At 44.1% G+C, this 24,815-nt stretch overlaps 1 protein-coding gene across 5 annotated transcripts in view; it reads left to right on the top strand.

Annotated features, from left to right (window-relative positions):
- The window catches only part of LOC124041726 (E3 ubiquitin-protein ligase mib1), a 92,316-nt gene extending 70,203 nt beyond the window's left edge, over positions 1–22,113 (top strand). For 2 of the 5 annotated variants that reach the window (XM_046359652.1, XM_046359650.1), the window contains 10 exons: positions 10,961–11,093; positions 11,841–11,927; positions 12,459–12,617; positions 13,730–13,911; positions 14,074–14,263; positions 14,572–14,650; positions 14,780–14,929; positions 16,425–16,505; positions 17,064–17,164; positions 21,920–22,113. In XM_046359652.1, coding sequence (XP_046215608.1) covers positions 10,961–11,093; positions 11,841–11,927; positions 12,459–12,617; positions 13,730–13,911; positions 14,074–14,263; positions 14,572–14,650; positions 14,780–14,929; positions 16,425–16,505; positions 17,064–17,164; positions 21,920–22,060 — 1,303 coding nt within the window. In that variant the 3' untranslated portion in view covers positions 22,061–22,113. The remainder of the gene's footprint in view (positions 1–10,960; positions 11,094–11,840; positions 11,928–12,458; positions 12,618–13,729; positions 13,912–14,073; positions 14,264–14,571; positions 14,651–14,779; positions 14,930–16,424; positions 16,506–17,063; positions 17,165–21,919) is intronic. The other 3 variants (XM_046359654.1, XM_046359653.1, XM_046359651.1) reach the window with 3 other exon arrangements.
- The last annotated feature ends 2,702 nt before the right edge of the window (positions 22,114–24,815 follow it).

Here is a 24,815-nt window from a genome sequence, read left to right as displayed (position 1 = left end):
GTTCCTTCTTTTGTTGTTGGTTTAAAGGTGTTGGTTTATTATATTCTAGTGTGGCTGGGTACCCTTGCAGCTCATCTACTACAGAGTGAACTCAGCCATCCGTTGGAGTGTAAACGTGTGTGTGTGGCCGGGGGCCGAGGCAGCCAGTGATTTAGAGTGCTAGATTTACGAGCATGCTGTAGATCCTTGGTGCCTCTCAGACGGTCGACCATATTTTGACAGGCAGGAGGCTGGCCGTTGATCGAAGGCCCTCGCTTCGAGCAGCTTAATTCTCCACCACTGTTTTGCTCTGCAAACCCCCTAGTCAATCCCTCTAAGCATGGCTTCTTAACCTCAGTGTGAAACAGCATGAAAAATCCCCAGGGGCAAGAATATTTTTTATGTGATACTGTGTGTTGTTTGTGCCATTTTTGATGGTCCGAGTCATGGGAGTTGTGGTGAAAAAATGGTCAGGAAATCAATCATGAGGGTAAGGGTTGTAGTGAATGAAATTGGCAGGGTCGGAGTACCGAAAGTATGTTCTGTAATAATTTACCAGCTATTTTGTCCATTAGTCCATATGACTTGGAACGTTGTTGTGTTGTCATTGCTAGCCCAAATATTTATATATTCTTAATTCCTTTTCTTTAGATTTGTGTGTATTGTTGTGAAATTGTTAGATATTACTGTTAGACTCCCGGGTGGCGCAGCGGTTAAGGGCACTGCACTATTAGCTATGCCACCAGAGACTCTGTGTTCGAGCCCAGGCGCTGTTGCAGCCGGCTGGGACCGGGCGGTCCATGGGGCGATGAGACGAGATTGTAACTACTAACAATTGGATACCACAAAATTAGGGAGAAAAAAAGGGGGGGGGTTAAAGAAAGATATTACAGCATTTCGCTACGCCCGCAATAACATCTGCTAAACACGTGTATTTGACAAATAAAATGTGATTTGATCTACGTACACACACCCTTGTGTTTCCTCTTTTAATTTTTCTGGATCCATTCCCCTGCTATAGGACGTGAATTATGAATATTATGTCAGGACGTGAATTATACGTGTGTTGTGGCAGGATGTGTATTGTGGCCGGACGTAGATTATGAGTATCATGGCAGGACGTGAATCATGGCAGGACGTGAATCATGGCAGGATGTGTATCGTGGCAGGATGTGTATCGTGGCAGGATGTGAATTGTGGCAGGACGTGTATTGTGGCAGGACATAGATTATATGAGTATTATGGCAGGACGTGTATTTTGACAGGACGTAGATTATGAGTTTTGTGGCAGGAGGTGTATCATGGCAGGATGTGAATTGTGGCAGGATGTAGATTATGACTATTATGGCAGGATGTGAATTGTGGCAGGACGTAGATTATGAGTATTATGGCAGGACGCGTGTTGTGAGTTATGGCAGGGTGTGTATTGTGGCAGGACGTGTATTGTGAGTATTATAGCAGAAAGTATATTATGAGTTATGGCAGGACGTGTATTGTGAGTATTATGGCAGGACGTGTATTATGGCAGAACATATATTATGAGTTATGGCAGGACATGTATTGTGTGTATTATGGCAGGGTGTGTATTATGAGTATTACGGCAGGACGTGTATTACGGCAGGACGTAAATTAAGGATTATGACAGGACGTGTATTATGGCAGGATGTAGATTATGAGTATTATGGCAGGACGTGTAGTGTGTGTTATGGCAGGACGTGTATTGTGAGTATTATGGCAGGACGTGTATTGTGAGTATTATGGCAGGACGTGTGTTATGGCAGGACGTAGATTATGAGTATTATGGCAGGATGTGTATTGTGAGTATTATGGCAGGATGTGTATTGTGAGTATTATGGCAGGACGTATATTATGGCAGGAAGTAGATTATGAGTATTATGGCAGGACGTAGATTAGGAGTATTATGGCAAGGCGTGTATTGTGAGTATTATGGAAGGGTTTGTATTGTGGCAGAAAGTGTATTGTGAGTATTATGGCAGGACGTAGATTAGGAGTATTATGGCAAGACGTGTATTGTGAGTATTATGGAAGGGTGTGTATTGTGGCAGAAAGTGTATTGTGAGTATTATGGCAAGACGTGTATTGTGAGTATTATGGCATGATGTGTATTATGGCAGGGTGTGTATTGAGAGTATTATGGCAGTATATGTGTATTGTGAGTATTATGGCAAGATGTGTGTTATGGCAAGACGTAGATTATGAGTATTATGGCAGAACGTATGTTATGGCAGGACGTAGATTATGAGTATTATGGCAGGACGTATGTTATGGCAGGACGTAGATGATGAGTATTATGGCAGGACGTAGATGATGAGTATTATGGCAGGACGTAGATGATGAGTATTATGGCAGGACGTAGATGATGAGTATTATGGCAGGACGTAGATGATGAGTATTATGGCAGGACGTAGATTATGAGTATTATGGCAGGACGTAGATGATGAGTATAATGGCAGGGCGTAGATGATGAGTATAATGGCAGGGCGTAGATGATGAGTATTATGGCAGGACGTAGATGATGAGTATTATGGCAGGACGTAGATGATGAGTATTATGGCAGGCCGTAGATGATGAGTATTATGGCAGGACGTAGATGATGAGTATTATGGCTGGTGCAGAGATGAGTGAGGCTTTTTTAAGGTGCTGAAGGGTATGAAGTGCAAGGGGCAGAGGAGCATTGTGGGAAAATAATTGGGTCATATAGAACCAATGAGACATTAATGTGCCATTCAGGTCCCCTCACTGTCTACCTCTGTTTTCTTAAATCGCTATGAATCAGAATGTTCCACAATGCAAAGTGATTTAAGGATAATTTTCAAAATGAAGCATGATCATTGCCTACTTCACAGATGGACAAAACCACACCTGGGTCGGTTGCTTTAAAAAATGCTAATGTTTAACATTTTTAATTTTTCACCTCAGTCACCACAAAATGCAATATATTGCTTAGCAATTCAAACCAAAACATAGAAATGCACAAGTCAATTAACTTTCTTCCCATCCCGTTATATGCAAATAAATAGTGGTTAACATAAGCACACACACGCAGGGCCTATGACGGGTAGACAGCGAAGGTCACTTTGCAGGGAGAATTATTCCAGCCATGCCAGCCTAATCAACGGCTTTTCTATTGAGCTGGAGCCTGGTTCCTCTGTGATGTGCTGCTTTGGCCTGCACTGGTTTATTTAGCCTTTCAGTCTACATTGAGAGACTAGAGGGTGGAGTCCATCTCAACGGTGGGACTGGGTCAGTGGGCATCCATACCCCTTTCAATAGCTAAGACCATCCTGTGGGGCTCGATTTACTTATTTAGGCTAAATCATCATATATTTACATCATCTAGCCGAGCTCTCACTGAAGACTGTCACTCCCCAGACTCACACCAGAGAGAGGGCACCGGCTAGAGGATGGTAGCCTGAATGCCAGTCTGTTTCAATTTGTTTGGCATGAAATTCCTTAAGGAGTTGGCAGTAGACAGGTTTCCATCTAGCCATATTTATGCAATGATGAAATAGGCGCATTATCTGTTAATTTAAAATATTGACAAAACCAAATAAAATATTGACAACACCAAATATATTAAGTCTGGATTTTTATTTTTTTTGCGAAACATTATGGAACACACTGTTCTTATTTAGCTCTATCCTATATTTGTTATTTTCCCTCTCACCTGTTGCATTGTGGGTACCAGGTACTGACCACCACACAGATGGCTGTCAGCTAGGCAAGGGTAGCAGAATGGCCCTGTCGACCATTCCACCCACACATGCACACAAACACCCTCGCTATACAGGCTCCCAGTCAATGACAAATTGCAGCCCAAGACAACAGGCCCTGGTAGAGTGCTCCTGAGGGACTTCTGAGATCTCCCGCAGCGTGACCCAGTTCCATCAACGCCTTCACTTCTGCTCTCTCTTCCTCCGTCTCTTTTTCTATCCCTCTCTCCCCATCTGTATTGGTCCATGTCTCTCTCTCTCTCGCTCTCTCTCTCTCTGTCTCCCCCCCCCCCCCATACTCCTTTCTCCGCTGTGACCTTCTGCATTGAGGCACTTTCTCTCTTGCTGCCTCCAAGCTTTAACACAGATCCTAACAAAAGGAGCTCGCCTTTTTATTTCTTCAGCTCGAGACTCCATCATTCTTTAACACTTGGCCTCTCTCCCCTGCCTCCGTCCATGTGCTCCGGAATCTCTCCCCAAGCCTCCTTGGTGTTAACGCCCTGGTCAAGTCTATATGCCCTGCTACTACTAGAGGTCCACAGTAGAGGTCGACCGATTATGATTTTTCAACGCCGATACCGATTATTGGAAGACACACACAAAAATCAGATCCCGAATAATCGGCCGATTGTTTTTGTAAAAATGTATTTGTCATAATGATATATTATATAATGATATATAATATATTTTAACTTAATATAATACATCAATCTATCCTCAAATAAATAATGAAACCTGTTCAATTTGGTTTAAATCATGCAAAAACAAAGTGTTGGAGAAGAAAGTAAAAGGGCAATATGTGCCATGTAAAAAAGCTAACGTTTAAGTTCCTTGCTCAGAACATGAGAACATATGAAAGCTGGTGGTTCCTTTTAACATGAGTCTTCAATATTCCCAGGTAAGAGGTTTTAGGTTGTAGTTATTATAGGAATTATATGACTATTTCTCTCTCTACCATTTGTATTTCATAAACCTTTGACTATTGGATGTTCTTATAGGCACTTTAGTATTGCCAGTGTAACAGTATAGCTTCCGTCCCTCTCCTCGCTCCTACCTGGGCTCGAACCAGGAACACAACGACAACAGCCACCCTCGAAGCCACCCCCATGCAGAGCAAGGGGAACAACCACTCCAAGTCTCAGAGCGAGTGACGTTTGAAACGCTAGTAGCGCGCACCCCGCTAACTAGCTAGCCATTTCACATCACATCGATTACACCAGCCTAATCTCTGGAGTTGATAGGCTTGAATTCATAAACAGCAGAGCTGCTGGCAAAACGCACAAAAGTGCTGTTTGAATGAATGCTTATGAGCCTGCTGGTGCCCACCATCGCTCAGTCAGACTGCTCCATCAAATCATAGACTTAATTATAACATAATAACACACAGAAATATGAGCCGTAGGTCATTAATATGGTCCATCAGTCTAAATATTCCTGTTACGTTGTACAACCTTCAATGTTATGTCATAATTACGTAGAATTCTGGCAAATTAGTTCGCAATGAGCCAGGCGGCCCAAACTGTTGCATATACCCTGACTCTGCGTGCAATGAACGCAAGAGAAGTGACACAATTTCACCTGGTGAATATTGCCTGCTAACCTGGATTTCATTTAGCTAAAGTTAAAAAATATATACTTCTGTGTATTGATTTTAAGAAAGGCATTGATGTTTATGGTTAGGTACACGTTGGAGCAACGATAGTCCTTTTTTGCGAATGCGCACTGCATCGATTATATGCAACGCAGGACACGCTAGATAAACTAGTAATATCATCAACCATGTGTAGTTATAACTAGTGATTATGATTGATTAAGTTTAATGCTAGCTAGCAACTTACCTTGGCTTCTTACTGCATTCGCGTAACAGGCGGGCTCCTCGTGAGGCAGGTGGTTAGAGCGTTGGACTAGTTAACCGTAAGGTTGCAAGATTGAATCCCTTAGCTGACAAGGTAAAAATCTGTCGTTCTGCCCCTGAACAAGGCAGTTAACCCACTGTTCCTAAGCCTTCATTGAAAATTAGAATGTTTTTTTTTACTGGCTTGCCTAGTTAAATAAAGATTAAATAAAGGTGTTAAAAATAAAAAATTGGCGTCCAAAATGACCGATTTCCGATTATTATGAAATCTTGAAATCGGCCCTAATTAATAATTAATCGGCGTTTCCGATTAATTGGTCGACCTCTTGTCCACAGCCTCTGCCTCCCATCTCCAATGTGCTCTCTCTCTCTCTCTATCTCCCCCTCTTTCCCACATACCCCCTTTCTCACAGTGAAAACACACTCACACAACACCAAGATAAAACATCAAGTATTTGGTATTTATTAGGATCCACATTAGCCACTGCACAAGCATCATCTACTCTTCCTGGGGTCTACAGGAAATATGACATAATACATAGTATAGAAAATGATGAATAAGGGACTGAAATACACACACAACCTACATATCAGTACATACAAAGAGTATATATGTCTAATATGTGGTGCAGTGCAAATTACAATACAAGATCTACAGTGCATTCGGAAAGTATTCAGACCCCTTGACTTTTTCAACAAGATTTTCTGGTCTGATGAAACAGACTGAACTCTTTGGCATTTATGCCAAGCATCACATCTGGAAGAAACCTGGCACCATCCCTACGGTGAAGCATGGGGGTGGCAGCAGCAAACTGTGGGTATGTTTTTTAACAGCGGGGACTGGGAGACTAGTCAGGATCGAGGGAATGAGGAACAGAGCAAAGTACAGAGAGATCCTTGATGAAAACCTGCTCCAGAGCGTTCAGGACTTCAGACTGTGGCGAATGTTCACCTTTCAACAGGACAACAACGAGCTTGAGCACACAGCCAAGACAACACAGGAGTGGCTTCAGGACAGGTCTCTGAATGTCCTTGTGGCCCAGTCATGCTCAAACATCTCTGGAGAGACCTGAAAATAGCTGTTCAGCGATGCTCCCCATCCAACCTGAAAGAGCTTGAGAGGATCTGCAGAGAAGAATGGGAGAAACCCCCCAAATACTGGTGTGACAAGCTTGTAACGTCATACCCAAGAAGACTCAAGGCTGTAATTGCTGCCAAAAGTGCTTCAACAAAGTGCTGAGTAAATGGTCTGAATACTTATGTAAATGTTCTATTTAAAAAAATATATACATTTGCAAAAATGTCAAACTATCTGTTTTTTGAAACTGGATTTAATGCTGGTTTGAGTTACCTGGGGTGGATAAGTTACTTGTAGTCATAGCTCTATTTAATACTGTGCATTGATGTGAAGAAGGCAGACCAACGCCCTATCATGGACAGACAGACCTCTTCCATTTAGCAACCATTTGAGTCTGTTTTGACCTTGAAAGCTTGCCATCTACGGTTACACCCAGCAGTTTAGTCTCCTTAACTTGCTCAATGCTCACATTATTTAGTAATAGATCTAAATTAGGTTTAGCGTTGAGCGAGTGATTTGTCCCAAAAATTATGCTTTTAGTTTGAGATATTTAGTATGTTATTTCTTCATCCATCCTCCCTTTAAAAAATTTAAAAAATCTTGCCTCTTCGGCAAATAGCTAACTGCATTGCAGCAATGCCAGCCAGGCAGCATGGCAGGTGCATTAATATTAATGTCTGCCCATTTCACCCAGCGTGGCAGGGAGCCTGTCAATCTATTCAACCTCATAGAGCTGGAAAGAGAGAGTACCTATCTTTGCCATGATAGCTAATGTAAAAGTCCTCGGTGGCACTGTCCATGCAGTGTGCAAGTGTGACTTCTATCCATCTCTATGGTCAAGCTTCTTCTTTACTGGAGAGACTCTCCTTTCTGTCTCTCTCCACCCCAACCAGCACTAATTGACCAGTGCAGCACAGTGCTGCAGTACCACCTAGCAAACACCAGAGGCCACCAGTCTGCTGCCAGGCCCTAGTCACTTTGGTGGGGGACCTGGGACTGGGGAGGCAAGGTGGTTAGTCATTGGTTAAGTTGTCTGTTGAGGATATTTTTCGAACCAATCCTGAGGGGGTAGAACTAAGGTTAGTGCTAAGGGATCCTTGGGATGTCCCTACCCTAAACCCTAAGCTTAACCCTTATCCTTACTGTAACTTTTAAGTTTACCTTAATCCTTAAATCTTCAATCTTAAGTAAAATTTAAAAAATGGCCATCAAAATCCGTTAATTTAAGCTAGTGATGTTTTTTTTGTTGTTGCTCTGGCTGCGTCTCTATCCACCCCCATCTGTCTCTGTCGGCCTTCCGCATCTGCCTTGAAAGGAGGCCGAGCTACAGCGGTGTTTGTGAGACCATGAGACATTACGAAAATCAGTCTTCCCACGAAAACATCTGTAGGTCTGACTGACTCTTGAAGACTATGTTCATTTGCTTTTTCTGTTCCATTTTTACATGCGAATTTGCGGGACACAACCTAAAATGTGTTCCAACAATGAGCTCCAGTTTCGGAATAATTGCGTCATTTTCCGGTTGTCACTAGTTTTCACAGACAGAAAGTCAAGATGGCCCCATTGCAAAATAGCCTCTTTATTTGTTTCCACAGAGTCAGACGAGCTCATGGTTACCTTTCTTATGTCTCTGTGTCCAGTATGAAGGAAGTTAGAGGGGTAGTTTTGCAAGCCAATGCTAGCTAGCTTTAGGGCAATGACTGGAAGTCTATGGGTATCTGCTAATTTAAGTTTGACAAAACGATGTATAAGGTAGAGAATCATTGTACTGTCTAAACCGCTGTGAAATATATTTTCACATTTTTTATTTTTTAAAAGTTGTTTGAAGCAGGTATACAAAACTGAAAGTAAAAGATGCAAAAACCAAATTTGACGGGAAGCATAGAAGTAGTGCACATAGAACAGATACCACTGCTTTCGATGAGAATGACAGATCTATAACTCACATTTGTATGTGAATTTGGTCGGGTCGCCCAAAAAGTTACACATTGCAGCATTAACCATTTACCTTTCATCTTCAATGGGGGTAGGGACATCCCAAGGATAACAGATAGCAAGGACCAGATAACAAAAGCTTTTGCATGGGGTGGTTGCCTGTGGATCTCATGAAAACTCTTGTCGTCAAGGAGACTGCAAACTCAGGAAGGTTGACTCTCAATGTCACGCTGTAGAGAGTTGTTGGGATGACAACATTATCTTCTCTCTCAACTCAACAGTGCTGTAGAATAGAGAATAAGAATACAGCCGTCAAATATTTATTAGTTTATACAGTCGTTTAAATATTCTTGAGGGAAATTTCTCGAAAGTGTTCCACGTGATCATTACATCTTATCTTATGAACAACTGCACTATTTCGCAGTGACACGTCTTGACCGTTTAGAGAATTGGTAGCAGTAGAGCTGCGGCTGGTTGGCAACACGTTTAAGCCACACTCTCATGCATTAAGCATTTTAAGATGGCTGCAAGCAATGCAGGTGTGCTTAAGACAGGCGCTGTGCGGAGAGAGAGAGAGACTGGGGATCAGGGTATTCTGCAGCACTGCAGTAATACAGCAGCCAGCTCTGCTCTGTACAGATGTATACTGAACTTCTGCTGCAGTTTGGAGGGTTACTATGCCGATGCTATTTATTACTCTAAAGAAAGAGAGAGAGAGAGAGAGTGTGGGTTTAGCAGAATCCACCCTGCAGCTAACCGGTACTCCAGAGAGCTCCGAGCCCCAAAGCCTACTCTACTCCCAGCGTGTGCCTGCTTCTCTACTTTCTTTCTTGCTCTATCGTTCATTTTGTTTCACTACTACATGTGTATAAGGACCTAATATCTACCTAGCAACTACTGCGCTCCCTCTTCCTTCCACTACGGGTTCTCTAGTACATGACACAGCTGTAAAGTCCTGGCAAGGCAAAACCCTTTTGAACTTGGCTGTTTTTTTTTTGTGTTTTTTTTGTCGCAGTTCAAAGATGCAACCTACGCCGTTCCACGGCTAGGGCGGGCCGAGGTGAAAAGTGCCCCAACAAAGTCAGTATATATAGCAAGGTTTAGTCTTTGACTATTGGCCTGCTTGACTGTATTAGGGAGGTTACAATATTGCCTCACTGCATGCAGTGTGTGTTGGGATGAGAGCCACTTGACTGGTCTGTGGGCTGGTCACTTCTAGCCCAGGCTGCTTACGCTGGGCTGGGCAGGGCAAGAGGGGATGGAGAGATGGATAGAGAGATACTTGGATGTGTGTGTTGGCTAGCTGAGGAGGTTTGATGGAAGCAGTGGGGTTTGTCGCATGCCTGTCTCTGTCCTCCTACCGCTCCGCCTCTCTCCCACGTTTAAATAGGGTCTGCCCATATAGGCCAGTTTTCCATTGTAATGTTGCTCTCTCCAGTCCAATGTTCTATCCCCTCTCTGTTTTGGTGTGGCGTCATTGCATAGTTGGCTCTCTTTTCCAAGTGCTCTGCAGATTGTCAATAGGCCTTATTCCAGTCTGGACACACTACTACCTGCCTTCTCGTCATGTCGTTTCCCCGTGCAGCAGCCATCTCTCTATAAGGCATGTAACCTCCAAATGACCTTCAAACAGGAGCATAGCCACTCGCTGCTGCCTCGCAACGCACCCTCTTAAACAACCCTGTTTAAACAATAGATCCCCCCCCGTCCCATAAGGAGAGCTGACTGAAAGCAGCTAACTGTGGTGTAATGACCAGTTTGCCTCTCAATTAACGGGGGCTTTTGTGCTGCTTCACCAGGGAAAGTCTTTCTCTCTTCTTTCAACTGGGTTTGACTTGAGGACGTGGGTTTCTCAAATTCTGTCAGGCACTCGTACACTACTCCACAAAGGTTAGCCTATATAGAAGCTGTGGTTGTGCCACTAGCCAAGCCCATCCTTAGCATTCTAGTAGTTTCCATGTAAGAATGAATGTACTGTTGAAAAAAATCTAACTGCTGTGTGTTTTTTTTATATTGATTTTTTTGGGGGGTGCACTACTGTGTGTTTCGGCACCTTTCTCTGTAGTGTGTGTTGGTCCTCAGTGGAGTGATGCCTTTCAATAGACATATTGGACTTTGAGATATGGAATCGAATCTATAGATAGGTTGAGGAATGTTATCATATTTCCCCCAAAAAATTCCAGCTAGAATCTAGTCAAAGGCAGTGCACCATTTGGGACTCATCCCGAGTCATTCAGCACTGATCATTGATTGCGCCCCCATGACCTTCCTTCCTTCCTAGGATTCTGTTGTCATGCACCAAACTGTCATCTTCCTGCTCATCCCTCTCTCTCCCTCCCTCTCTGTTTCACTCTCTCTCTCTCCTCTCTCTCGTTGCAGTGCCATGCGTGTGTTGCTGTCCAAGCTGCCGCGGCCCTGGATCGTAGACGAGAAGAAGGATGATGGTTACACCGCCCTGCATCTGGCCGCACTCAACAACCACGTGGAGGTGGCCGAGCTGCTGGTTCACCAGGTAGGACACACACTAACACACCACTGCATTTCAAACAGTCTGGAATAGCCAAATTAATTTTGGGCTTGTAAAATTATACCTAGGCCAAATATAAGCCTTCCACAACCATACGATTTATTATTTTTATTTTATCGAAATAGGTTCCAACTCTGCTTTTTTCAATAGTCACTGATCTGGCTATGAAAATGCCCTTTTGGTTACAAATTGAACCAGAACCATGTACAATGCACATCCCCACTAAGAATGACCAAGTTCTTGGAGCAGGCATTATAGAAAACGTCTCAAACAATCCCTGAAGCACAAGCCCACGTGCTAGTGAGTAACCGGCTAATCTTTATATGTAAAGTCTAGCCAACTTAGATGTATTTGCTTGCTAACAAGGTAGAAGAGTTGAACTGTTCTGAACACACCCTTCTGTCCATCTCCGTCTGTTTGAACAACATGCTAGCCTGTCCACTTTTTTAGATGTTGAAATCAAGTCACCTACCTGGATAAGACGCTTGTTTCTCAGAATGAGAACTAGTCGCCAATTGCTTTTATATAAATGTGTATGAATTTGAATGAATTTGCTATATTGCTCAGCCCTAGCTTAAACCATGCAGTCATGCACCAATGTACAGTAGTGTACATTAATAGGTACACTGCAGAACCAGCATGTTATACTGGGGAGTTTATACAGGCCTGTTTGAACGATTGCTCGCTCTCCCCCCCCCATCTCTGTGTGTTCCCTCTGTTTCCTCCTCTCAGGGCAGTGCCAGCCTGGACATCCAGAATGTCAACCAACAGACGGCCCTGCACCTGGCTGTGGAGAGACAGCACACACAGATAGTCAGGGTCAGTCTCTCCTCACTCCCTCCCTCTTTTCTACTTTTCTTACTCCCTCGCTCCTCTTCTCACTCCTCGCTCCTCTCCTCTCACTCCCTCTCTACCACTAATTGAAGATGCTATCTGTAGTTATCTCGCCATCTGTCCCCCTGACGGTGCACTAAAGGCTGTTGAGAACATCAAAGACAGTTACCCACGTTTCATTTAAAATGGAGGATCTCCTGCAGTAAAATTAGCCCGCTCGGTCCAAGCTGACGTAGTGCCGGAGAAAGCTTTCTGGGAGGGAACGTGAGAGGGGAGTAATGGGGCTCCTGTCTGGGTAAAGCTGTTACATCGCCATCTTGTGGAGTGGTTGGGAAGTGCAGCCTCAGACTGGCACAGCACGACCACAGTCATGTTCTGGACGTCTTGCTACGATATGGTGCTATACCCATTTGGATGATGATCGCTTTGAAAAATTGGTACTGAACTGTTATATAAATAAATGCTCATTGTAAATTAGCACCATGTTCATTTGGAACGCTCTGTGTCTCTCTCCAGCTGCTGGTGCGAGCGGAAGCCAAGCTGGACGTGCAGGACAAGGATGGGGACACTCCTCTCCACGAAGCGCTGCGTCACCACACGCTGTCCCAGCTCCGCCAGCTGCAGGACATGCAGGACGTCAGCAAGGTGGAGCCCTGGGAACCATCCAAAAACACAGTACGGGATTATTTATTTACTGAATTATTTAGTCTAAGACGTCGAGGGAGGGGAGGGGGGGTGCTAAGCTAACATATGGAGTTGTTTTAAGATGGTCAAACAATGGATCATTTAGCTGTTTGATTTGGGATTTTAGGACCCTTTTTGAGCAATACATTCATAAATGGCAAAAAGGACAGTCCAAAAATAAATCATAAGAAACACGGTTTTGAAGTGTCTGCCCTAAATCTTGGAGATATTTAAAAAACTGATGAAGTATATATATATTTATTTAATACATATTTAATGCCTTTTTTGGGTAAACTACCTTCATACCTTAATTCGTTTCTTTTAAACCGGTACCGGTTACCTTGAGATGAATCCCGTGACACTTGTGGGGTCGTAGAGCCAAACGGAGAACACCATCGCCTTCGTGGCGAGTCTCCCCTTTCCATAGAGTGGTCATTATAGGTTGTAGGCCAAACTGTTTTCAGGATGTCTCATGGTCTGCGCGCTCAAGCTCTGCCGCCTTTCACCGCAGGTGCAGAAGTGCAACACTGGCGGATGTGGTGGATTGAGACACATCCAAAGCAACAACAAAAAAACAGATATCTAGCTTATACTGACTGATTTTGACGGGGATTTTGACTCGCTGGCGCATCAATTGACTATCTAGATGGGTTAAATAAGAAAGTCCCATTGAGAGATATACATAAGGGGACATGCTTCATTGTGATTTCAAGCACCGTTTCGACTGATTACTATGCCGAGACAGCTCCTCACTCGGCTGGCTGGGCCTTTTCAAAGCACCCGTCTCCCAAGCCATTTATCCTCAACATGTCTGACTCTTTCTAACCAGTGGCTTTCATCTGTACTGATGGAGCCATTTGGGTGGCTAATTCAACTGCCATCTTGTAAAGTGATGCTATGGGAGAGTGACCCAGCCTCAACCTGTACAGCCCTACACGCTAGTTCACACATTCTAATTAGACATTGTCTGCTCTGCTCTCCTCTCCTCTGTCTGGTGAAGCTGGGAGGGGGGGTGGAATGGGACAAAGACCGATAATGGGTGACAGAATAAGGGAGACAGAAAAAGGCCGCGTTACTGACTCCTGTGTGTTGGTCCTCCACAGCTGATCATGGGCCTGGGCACCCAGGGAGCAGAGAAGAAGAGTGCAGCGTCCATCGCCTGCTTCCTGGCGGCTAACGGAGCAGACCTGACCATCCGCAACAAGAAGGGCCAATCCCCTCTGGACCTCTGCCCTGACCCCAGCCTCTGTAAGGCCTTGGCCAAGTGCCACAAGGAGAAGACCAGGTAAGAAACCCCAGCTCCTTTACCCAGCTCCCAGCCCAGACCTTATAACCCACACTATAACGCTGTTGTTGCGCTTCAAGTAGTTGTCTCCCCTACCTTCCGTTGTGTCCGTTCTCCTCTTTCTCACCAACGCCCTCTTCTCTCCCTGTGTCTCTCCTCCAGTGGCCAGGTGGGCTCTCGCAGCCCATCTCTGAACAGTAACGGTGAGACCCTGGAGGAGTGTATGGTGTGTTCTGACATGAAGAGAGACACCCTGTTCGGACCGTGCGGACACATCGCCACCTGCTCTCTCTGCTCCCCCCGCGTCAAGAAGTGTCTGATCTGCAAGGATCAGGTCCAGTCCAGAACCAAGGTACTGTTGCACACCCACCCAGCCTCAATAAAGTGATCATGTCTGTATTGGAGCATTTTAGGGAGGTGTTCTGACTTAGGATCTTCATCTCCCATTGATGTACCTGAATGATTTACGCTAACCGTTGTTGCGCTTCGGTAAGTATCAAGCTGAATAGGTTTCTAATGAGACAATCAATTGATAGATGTTTTCAATCTGTTTGGGTGGGGGTGGGGGGGAGGTAAAGACATCCTCCAATCAGAGGTACGACTTTTTCTTCTCCTTCCTTTCATTGACATAGGATGTTGTTTTTTGTTGTCTCCGTATAGATTGAGGAGTGCGTCGTGTGTTCCGACAAGAAGGCTGCCGTGCTCTTCGAGCCCTGCGGTCACATGTGCGCTTGTGAGAGTAAGTACATTAGGTGAACCAGCCTAGGTTGCGTCCGGTGTGCCCTGTGGAATTGGGGCCCTGTCGCCTGTTCCAGCGGGCCTTACTGACCTGTGACTCCGTCCGTGTTTGTTCCCTCCCTCGCTGCAGACTGTGCCAGCCTCATGAAGAAGTGCGTACAATGCCGGGCTGTTGTGGAACGCCGCACGCCCTTCGTCCTGTGTTGTGGAGGGAAAGGTATGGAGGATGATGCAGCTGATGATGATGATGATGATGATGATGAGGATGATGAGGACCTTAGTGAGTGAATCTTCCACACGTTCCCTTTTAATTCCCTTTTTATCCTCCTTCCTTTCTTGTCACGACTCACCGTCCCTTCGTCCCCACCCCCCACGATGAACATGTTCTGTTGCTGTTAGCTTTGGTTTTCTGATTCACAGCCGTCTTGCTCACTCATTATTCAAGCGTTTTCATTGTTTTGTGTTTTTTAGTCGAGCGTGTTATTTTCCCAGACTAGGACACCACCTCCCTAGTTGAGGTCATTTAATGCGTCATCTATGATCGTCAACTTAATCAGACGAGAACTGGCTGACCAATTTTTATGGAATGTGTTTAACCATAACATGTCATTCAGTCACGTCAGTTTTATAACATTTTAGCAGCATGCACTCATGTGATTAACAGAAATTGGCCTCCATAACTGGCTATTAATTCTCCCTTAAATGGCCCCTAGAAGTATATTTGTCAAACTGCTTCCAATATCAGTCCATCAGTCCATTTCTCCATCCAAATCAATCTGTTAGCTAAGCAGTGACGGTACAATGTTGGTCATTTCTTTTAATGCGTGTATTTTGGGTTACGTTCACCATCCCCTAGTGTTGTCTTTAAGTTGCCCACGGTCTTCGATCACATTATTGTCCCTCCTTTATGACTGCACCTCACACGCAGTTCCCTTTATTTTGTTGTCCTTATTATTTTATGTTGAGTTAAAGGGGAAACTGTTGTAAGTTCACTGATTTTTCTATTGATTTGCCGAAGATTCGCTTGTCGAAAGATCTTTCTGTGTGTTGCCACAAACTCACATACCGCAGACACACACACACACACACACACACACACACACACACACACACACACACACACACACACACACACACACACACACACACACACACACACACACACACACACACACACACACACACACACACACACACACACACACACACACACCGATCTCTTCAAATACACAGTACATCGTCTATCACACACGGATGTGCACATGCACATTCCCGTATGTCTCTTGACATTTGAAGAGGGATGCCAACCTAGACGGGACTCTCCTAGCCGTAGTGTTAGTTAGTGTTTAATGGGGAGCACTAAAGAGTTGTCAGGTTACCTGCTGGGTACTGCTAACACAGACAGCTTTTTTTCCTGGTCCTAATAACACTATTTAGTGTGTTTTTGTTTTTCGACTTGGGAGGAAGCGGTTGCAGCCAGCTGCCTTACTCGATCTAGAGAAGACCCCTCCCCACCCCACCTCCCCCCCACCTCCCGCCTAACATCTATTTCTGATTTAATAACCTCATTTTCCTTGCCCTCTCTCTCTCTCTCTCTCTCTCTCTCTCTCTCTCTCTCTCTCTCTCTCTCTCTCTCTCTCTCTCTCTCTCTCTCTCTCTCTGTCTCTCTCTCTCTCGAGGCCTTTTAATAGAGAGTAGACTGCTCCTCCTCAGGCCTTGTCTTGTGGAGTTGTATCTGGGGCTCCTGCTATAACACTGTGACTGGTTATTCTCAGCAGGTAGCTCTAACTCAGCTCTAATGGCAGGGGGGTCGCAGCAGGATCTGCTCCAGCCCAACAATCTGGCGCTAAGTTGGTGTAAGTATTTCATCCTCTGCCCTGGTTCAAAACTCCCCTCTGCTGTCTGCCGTGCCTGGCCTAGACCCTGCTGCCTAAACCCCCTTTTCCTTTGCAGCGGTCCTTCGCTCACCGCTCCACACCACACACAGAATCACACACACCCACAATTACACTGATTTCCACCATTCAGACAGGTTGTGCCCTCAAGCACGTGGCCTCGGACCACTTTCGGCCGAACACTGTCTGGGGAAGTGCATGTGTCGAACTCTGAAATCCCTGCTTGTTAAAAAAGGCCTCGATTCAAGTGTATAACTGGCCCACATAGATGGGGCTGTATGATTGCTTGATTCGTTTGGCCTTTAGAGCAGCATGTCAATATAAGGGAGGTTTGCGTTGACATTGCCACCAACAGAATGAAAGGCATCTCCCCTTCTCTCTCTCAATCTCTCCCGCTTGCGGTCTCTCTAGGCTGCATTGAAACGGCTCCGGGGGCCACTAGTTTGAGAGCCTGCATTTGTTGGTTGTTGGTTACTTTCTCAACTTTGTGTGCGTTCTATCCTTGTTTCCCTCCTACAGCCAGCGGTAACATCCCGGCCATGCAGAGAGACAAAGACAACACCAATGTCAATGCTGACGTTCAGAAGCTGCAGCAGCAACTGCAGGACATCAAGGAGCAGGTAAGCGTGGTGGTATGTACGAAAGACGACATGGTGGTATGTACGAAAGACGACATGGTGGTATGTACGAAAGACGACATGGTGGTATGTACGAAAGACAACATGGTGGTATGTACGAAAGACAACATGGTGGTATGTACGAAAGACGACATGGTGGTATGTACGAAAGACCTCGTTAAACGCCATGCATCATTTGAGTTTATATACAGTGGGGCAAAAAAGTATTTGGTCAGCCACCAATTGTGCAAGTTCTCCCACTTAAAAAGATGAGAGGCCTGTAATTTATCATAGGTACACTTCAACTATGACAGACAAAATGAGGGGGGAAAAATCACAAAATCACATTGTAGGATTTTTAATGTATTTATTTGCAAATGATGGTGGAAAATAAGTATTTGGTCAATAACAAAAGTGTATCTCAATACTTTGTTATATACCCTTTGTTGGCAATGACAGAGGTCAAATGTTTTCTGTAAGTCTTCACAAGGTTTTCACACACTGTTGCTGGTATTTTGGCCCATTCCTCCATGCAGATCTCCTCTAGAGCAGTGATGTTTTGGGGCTGTTGCTGGGCAACACGGACTTTCAACTCCCTCCAAAGATTTTCTATGGGGTTGAGATCTGGAGACTGGCTAGGCCACTCCAGGACCTTGAAATGCTTCTAACGAAGCCACTCCTTCGTTGCCCGGGCAGTGTGTTTGGGATCATTGTCATGCTGAAAGACCCAGCCACGTTTCATCTTCAATGCCCTTGCAGATTGAAGGTTTTCACTCAAAATCTCACGATACATGGCTCCATTCATTCCTTCCTTTACACGGATCAGTCGTCCTGGTTCCTTTGCAGAAAAACAGCCCCAAAGCATGATGTTTCCTCCCCCATGCTTCACAGTTGGTATGTTGTGCTTTGGATGCAACTCAGCATTCTTTGTCCTCCAAACATGATGAGTTGAGTTTTTACCAAAAAGTTATATTTTGGTTTCATCTGACAATATGACATTCTCCAAATCTTCTTCTGGATCATCCAAATGCTCTCTAGCAAACTTCAGACGGGCCTGGACATGTACTGGCTTAAGCAGGGGGACACGTCTGGCACTGCAGGATTTGAGTCCCTGGCGGTGTAGTGTGTTACTGATGGTAGGCTTTGTTACTTTGGTCCCAACTCTCTGCAGGTCATTCACTAGGTCCCCCCGTGTGGTTCTGGGATTTTTGCTCACCATTCTTGTGATCATTTTGACCCCACGGGGTGAGATCTTGCGTGGAGCCCCAGATTGAGCGAGATTATCAGTGGTCTTATATGTCTTCCATTTCCTAATAATTGCTCCCACAGTTGATTTCTCCAAACCAAGCTGCTTACCTATTGCAGATTCAGTCTTCCCAGCCTGGTGCAGGTCTACAATTTTGTTTCTGGTGTCCTTTGATAGCTCTTTGGTCTTGGCCATAGTGGAGTTTGGAGTGTGACTGTTTGAGGTTGTGTAAAGGTGTCTTTTATACTGATAACAAGTTCAAACGGGTGCCATTAATACAGGTAATGAGTGGAGGACAGTGGAGCCTCTTAAAGAAGAAGTTACAGGTCTGTGAGAGCCAGAAATCGTGCTTGTTTGTAGGTGACCAAGTACTTATTTTCCTTTTCTGGGTTTTTTTCCCTAATTTTGTCTGTCATAGTTGAAGTGTACCCAAAAATGGTGGCTGACTAAATACTTTTTTGCCCCACTGTACTTGGTTCAGATATGGTTTAATTGTAATAAACAAATGTTGAACAGTACACTTTGTGTGTATGCTCAGCACATCCAATAACCATTCACTTACAATGCCTTCAGAACGTATCCACACCCTTGAACTTATTCCACGTTCTGTTGTAACAGTCTGAATTTACTATGGATTCGATTGTGATTTTGTGTCACTGGCCTACACACAATGCCCCATAATGTCAAAGGGAAAGCATGTTTTTTTAGGATTTTTTTTTTTATTACAAATTAAATGCTGAAATGTCTTGAGTCTAAGTATTCAACCTCTTTGTTATGGCAAGCCTAAATAAGTGCAGGAGTAAAAATGTGCTTTACAAGTCACATATTAGGTTGCATGGACTCGCTCTTTGTGCAATAATAGTGTTTAACATAATTTCTTTAATGACTACCTCATCTCTGCACTCCACACACAAAATGATATGTAAGGTCCCTCAGTTGAGGAATGAATTTCAAACAAAGATTCAAGCACAAATACCAGGGAGGTTTTCCAATGCCTTGCAAAGAAAGGCACCTATTGGTAGACGGTACTTTTAACAAATAAAAATACATTGAATATCCCTTTGAGCGAGGTGATGTTATTAATTACTCTTTAGATTGTGTATTAATGCACCAGTCCCTACAAAGATACAGGCATCCTTCCTAACTCAGTTGCCGGAGAGGAAGGAAACCGCTCAGGCATTTCAACATGAGGCCAATAGTGACTTTAAAACAGTTTAATGGCTGTGTCGGGAGAGAACTGAGAATGGATCAACATTGTAGTTACTCCACAGTACGAACCTAAATGACAGAGTGAAAAGATGGATGCCTTTACAAAATGAAATAATCCAAAACATGCATCCTGTTTGCAGTAAGGCACTAAAGTAAAACTGCAAAAATACAACTTCATTTCGTAAATAAACTCAGAAAAAAAAGTCATCTCACTGTCAACTGCATTTATTTTCAGCAAACTTAACATGTGCAAGTATTTGTATGAACATGACAAGATTCACAAACATGTGACTAACATAAATGGAATAATGTGTCCCTGAAACAAAGGGGGGTTGTCAAAATCAAAAGTAACAGTCAGTATCTGATATGGCCACCAGCTGCATTAAGTACTGCAGTGCATCTCCACCTCATGGACTGCACCATATTTGCCAGTTCTTGCTGTGAGATGTTACCACACTCTTCCACCAAGGCACCTGCACGTTCCCGGACATTTCAGGGGAGAATAACCCTAGCCCTCCGATCCAACAGGTCCCAGATGTGCTCGATGGGATTGAGATCCGGGCTCTTCGCTGGCCATGGCAGAACACTGACATTCCTGTCTTGCAGGAAATCACGAGCAGTATGGCTGGTTGCATTGTCATGCTGGAGGGTCATGTCAGGATGAACTGGCAGGAAGGGTACCACACGAGGTAGGAGGATGTCTTCCCTGTAACGCACAGCGTTGAGATTGCCTGCAATGACAACAAGCTCAGTCTGATGATGCTGTGATACACTGCCCAGACCATGACTGACCCTCCACCTCCAAGTCGATCCCACTCCAGAGTACAGGCCTCGGTGTTACGCTCATTCCTTCGAAAATAAATGCGAATCCGACCATCACCCCTGCTGAGACAAAACTGCAACTCGTCAGTGAAGAGCACTTTTGCCAGTCCTGTCTGGTCCAGCGACGGTGGGCTTGTGCCCATAGGTGACGTTGTTGCCGGTGATGTCTGGTGAGGACCTGCCTTACAACAAGCCTACAAGCCCTCTGTCCAGCCTCTCTCAGCCTATTGCGGACAGTCTGAGCACTGATGGAGGGATTGTGCGTTCCTGTTGTAACTCTGACAGTTGTTGCCATCCTGTACCTGTCCTGCAGGTCTGATGATCAGATATACCGATCCTGTGCAGGTGTTGTTACACGTGGTCTGCCACTGTGAGGACGATCAGCTGTCCATCCTGTTTCCCTGTAGGCGCTGTCTTAGGCATCTCACAGTACGGACATTGCAATTTATTGCCCTGACCACACCTGCAGTCCTCATGCCTCCTTGCAGGATGCCAAAGGCACGTTCACGCAGATGAGCAGAGACCCTGGGCATCTTTCTTTTGGTGATTTTTCAGTCAGACGAAAGGTCTCTTTAGTGTCCTAAGTTTTCATAGCTGTGACCTTCATTGCGTACCGTCTAAGCTGTTAGTGTCTTAATGACCGTTCTATAGGTGCATGTTCATTAATTGTTTAAGATTAATTGAAAACCATGTTTAAACCATTTACAATGAAGATCTGTGAAGTTATTTGGATTATTATGAATTATCTTTGAAAGGAAGGGTCCTGAAAAAGGTGAGTTTACAAGCGTTTGGTGCAAATCCAACAAATCCCAGAGGAAAACCTGGTTCAGTCTGCTTTCCAACAGACACTGGGACATATTCACCTTTCAGCATGACACTAACCTAATACACTGGAGTTGCTTGCCAAGGTCTGCGTGGCCTAGTTACGGTTTTGACTTAAATTGGTTTGAAAATCTATGGCAAGACTTGAAAATGGCTGTCAAGCAATGCTCAACCAACCATCTTGACAGAGCTTGAAGAATAAAAAGTAAAAAATCATGCAAATATTGTGCAATCCAGGTGCGCAAAGCTCTTGGACTTACCCAGAAATACTCACAGCTGTAATTGCTGCCAAAGGTGATTCTAACATGTATTGACTCAGGTCTGAATACTTGTGTAAATTAGATTTCTGTTTTGTTTCACTGAATTTGCAAAAATGTCTAAACATGTTTTCACTTTGTCGTTATTTGGTACTGTGTGTCGATGGGTGAGACATGTTGAATTCAGGCTGTAACACAACAAAATGTGTAAGTCAAGGGTTGTGAATACTTTCTGATGGCACAGTAGCGTGGGGATATTAAACACCTTTTCCTTGCCCTTAGACATGGCTTTAGACTCTCTTGGCATCTGTAGCCATATCTTACAGCAACCATTTTCCAAATACAGTATGTTTATATCAGAACTGGGATGAGTACTAAGTGTTACTGTGCGTATCTCTCCAGACCATGTGTCCAGTGTGCCTGGACCGGCTGAAGAACATGATCTTCATGTGTGGCCACGGCACCTGCCAGCTGTGTGGCGACCGCATGAGCGAGTGCCCCATCTGCCGCAAGGCCATCGAGAGACGCATCCTCCTCTACTAGAGTCCCAGGCTTCAGTCTCGGCCTACTATACCCCCCCCCCCCCCCCCCCCCCCCCCCCCATCAACAACCAACCACACCAGCTGCTGCTCTCTCATCTTTCTGAACTTCACTGCTCTCCCCTCTGTGTCTGCTAGCCCTGCCCAGTGTAGGACGTCTTACAACCAGAAAAACAAAACATACAATTGTGGCTTCTTTTTAAAAATGGAAACCTTGTTACAAAAAAAAGCTGACATTGTCTTCAGAGAACCTTGGTGTTGTATCTCAGTTAAAAGCCTGCAGCAGACTAGTGTCTTGATCCCCCCTGTGTCAGGAAAAAGTGCTTTGCTCCTCAGAATGCCCTTTCACCTTCCTTTCTATCTCTCTCTCTTACCATTTCTGTTATGATATCTGTGGTGGGGTCCTTGGCACGCAGCCCTGATGTGTTGGACTCTTGGCCTTGGGAAATGTACAGGCCCGGAAGACACGTCAACTCTTCTTCTGTTGAAGGACTGCCTCAAGCCAAATCTAAAGCCCATTTATCATTGATTCTACAAAAATTCTCTCTCTCTCTCTCGGGAGAGAAACTCGTCCTCTTATAATGATATCTGTGGTGGGGTCCTTGGCACGCACCCCTGTCATGTTGGACTCTTGGCCTTGCGAAATAGCCTGGAAGACTGCCTCTGACGCTAAATCTAAAGCCCATTCATCATTGGTTCTATTGGAATTGTGTTTCTTATGCAAGCTATTCATAATGGAAGCTACTGACTGGGATATTCCGTTCTTTTGGAGTTTACTCAACGTTAATCAATGATAATTACAGTATGATGGCATGTTTGTACAAATACAATGTCCGTTTTTAAAAAGTTCAGCCGGTCTCCTGCGACACGTGCATATTTGAGGTCGGGTTATTGTTGTGACATGCTCATCTACGTCGTGTTTAATACCAATCAACAGGACCGGTTTGCACTAGTTGGCATGCTCTCTAGGTAGAAGAAAAAACGTCTGATTGAACGTAAAAGCAAAAGTGCTGTTCTTTTGGAGGTCCACCGCCACCGTAACTCTGGTAACGTAGTGATACGGCGGTCGTCCAATCGCCAGGCAACACCTCATCAGCTGTACCTTGTTTACCAACCTCTCCTCTCGCGCGCTCTCTTTCTGTGGAGAAATGCAGGCAGACAGCACATGTTTAGCATTGCGTCACCTTTGGGCTGCAGCGGTTAAATACTGTACGCCCAGTGGAGGTGCAAGTCAAGACACGTCTCATTCAGCCTCCAAGTGAATAGTGTCCGTCATGTACTCGCTGGATGGATGAATTCGCACATTATTGAGCATGTATGTCAACACGTATGTCACAAGTTGCTGTGGAGCTGTTTCCCGAGACTATAGGTGGTATTGTCTGTCTGATATTCATCCATCCTATGATTCTTATAAGCACCGCTAATAACCATTGATTATTCCTGTGCCATTGCTTCCAAAAATTATGTACCTGTTAAAGAAGTTGTTTGGGGATGAGGTGCTCTTTACCTTGTATTTTATTTAAATGCATTTTCTTTAAAAAAATATATATAATAATGTATTGAGGTAGTGTACAATCTAATGGAAAGCCAAAATGATAATATAGAGTAAATTATTTTGTATTGCTGCCCATAAATAGGATTTATATGTAGCCTCTCCCACACCCACACACCCTGCTTCAATATCAATGTTGAAATTGTTCTTTTATTTTGATAGACTTCCAGCAACAACAAAAATTATCAAAGTATTATTTTATATCTTGTTTTGTCTCTGCAAGTCTAACCTGTTCAGAGTCAATAGTAAGATTGATTGATAAGGAAAGGGATATATTTTTGTCAGCTTCTTCATGTGTCCTTCTATCAGTGTTTCTTTTTTTTTTTGGCTAAGGAGAACATGGTTCCCCTGGCAATGTTGACACTAATACAGCACATCCCTCTCTGGAGGGAAAAGCAGATCACTTCTGTATAAGGTGACCAGCTCCCTCGAGAATGGGTTTACCAGTGCAAACGAGCTCTTTTTTTTAATAGGAAATAACGTTTTTATTCCTTTCACTGATCACGTTAACATTTTAAAAGCTTGAAGCTCTCATATTGCTTTATCGTAGTATTGTCTTGATGCAGTTGTTATAAAGTCCTATTTTGTACCTTATTTTCCATACTTATATCTGTTCAGATTTAAAAAAGGTTTCGGTAGTATTCTCTCTTTTTTTTTGGCTTTTGGCATGAATGTTTGATGTATGCAGTACAACATGTATCATGAAAGCTGGTCACTGTATTGCTTAAAAGTGCTTTAAAAAACAAACATATAGCTGAAATAAAGTTCAAAATGAACCTTGGGATATCCTAACCACAGGTACTTTCTTTATTTGTTTCTTGTGAACGTAAATTGACTGAAGGACGACAGTGTCAACTTGTTTATTTATAAATGTTTGATGGACAATTAATTAGCATGTTGCCTTTCCCCTGCTGTGTAGGCTGGTGTCTCACTGTCTTTGTTTTTGACAAATCATCAATATACAAAACAATAATTGACTAAACAAAATTGAAGGGCTGCAAACTAAGGTAAATCAGCAGACACTAGGAATGGTTCTATGATCTCCCTCACTGATCACAGCACAGTCCTGGGGGGGCAGTGGTGATTCTAGCTTGTACGGCTCCCTGGGTGACCCCCCCCCCCCAAATAAATCACCATTCTGCACTAACTAATTTTACACAAATAAATCAATAATAATCAAAACATTTAAAACCATATAAAAATGTAT

This window comes from Oncorhynchus gorbuscha, linkage group LG08, assembly GCF_021184085.1.
Source record: "Oncorhynchus gorbuscha isolate QuinsamMale2020 ecotype Even-year linkage group LG08, OgorEven_v1.0, whole genome shotgun sequence".
Lineage (NCBI taxonomy): Eukaryota > Metazoa > Chordata > Actinopteri > Salmoniformes > Salmonidae > Oncorhynchus > Oncorhynchus gorbuscha.
The sequence above is the reverse complement of the archived record's forward strand: the minus strand, read 5'-3'. Positions and strand labels throughout refer to the sequence as shown.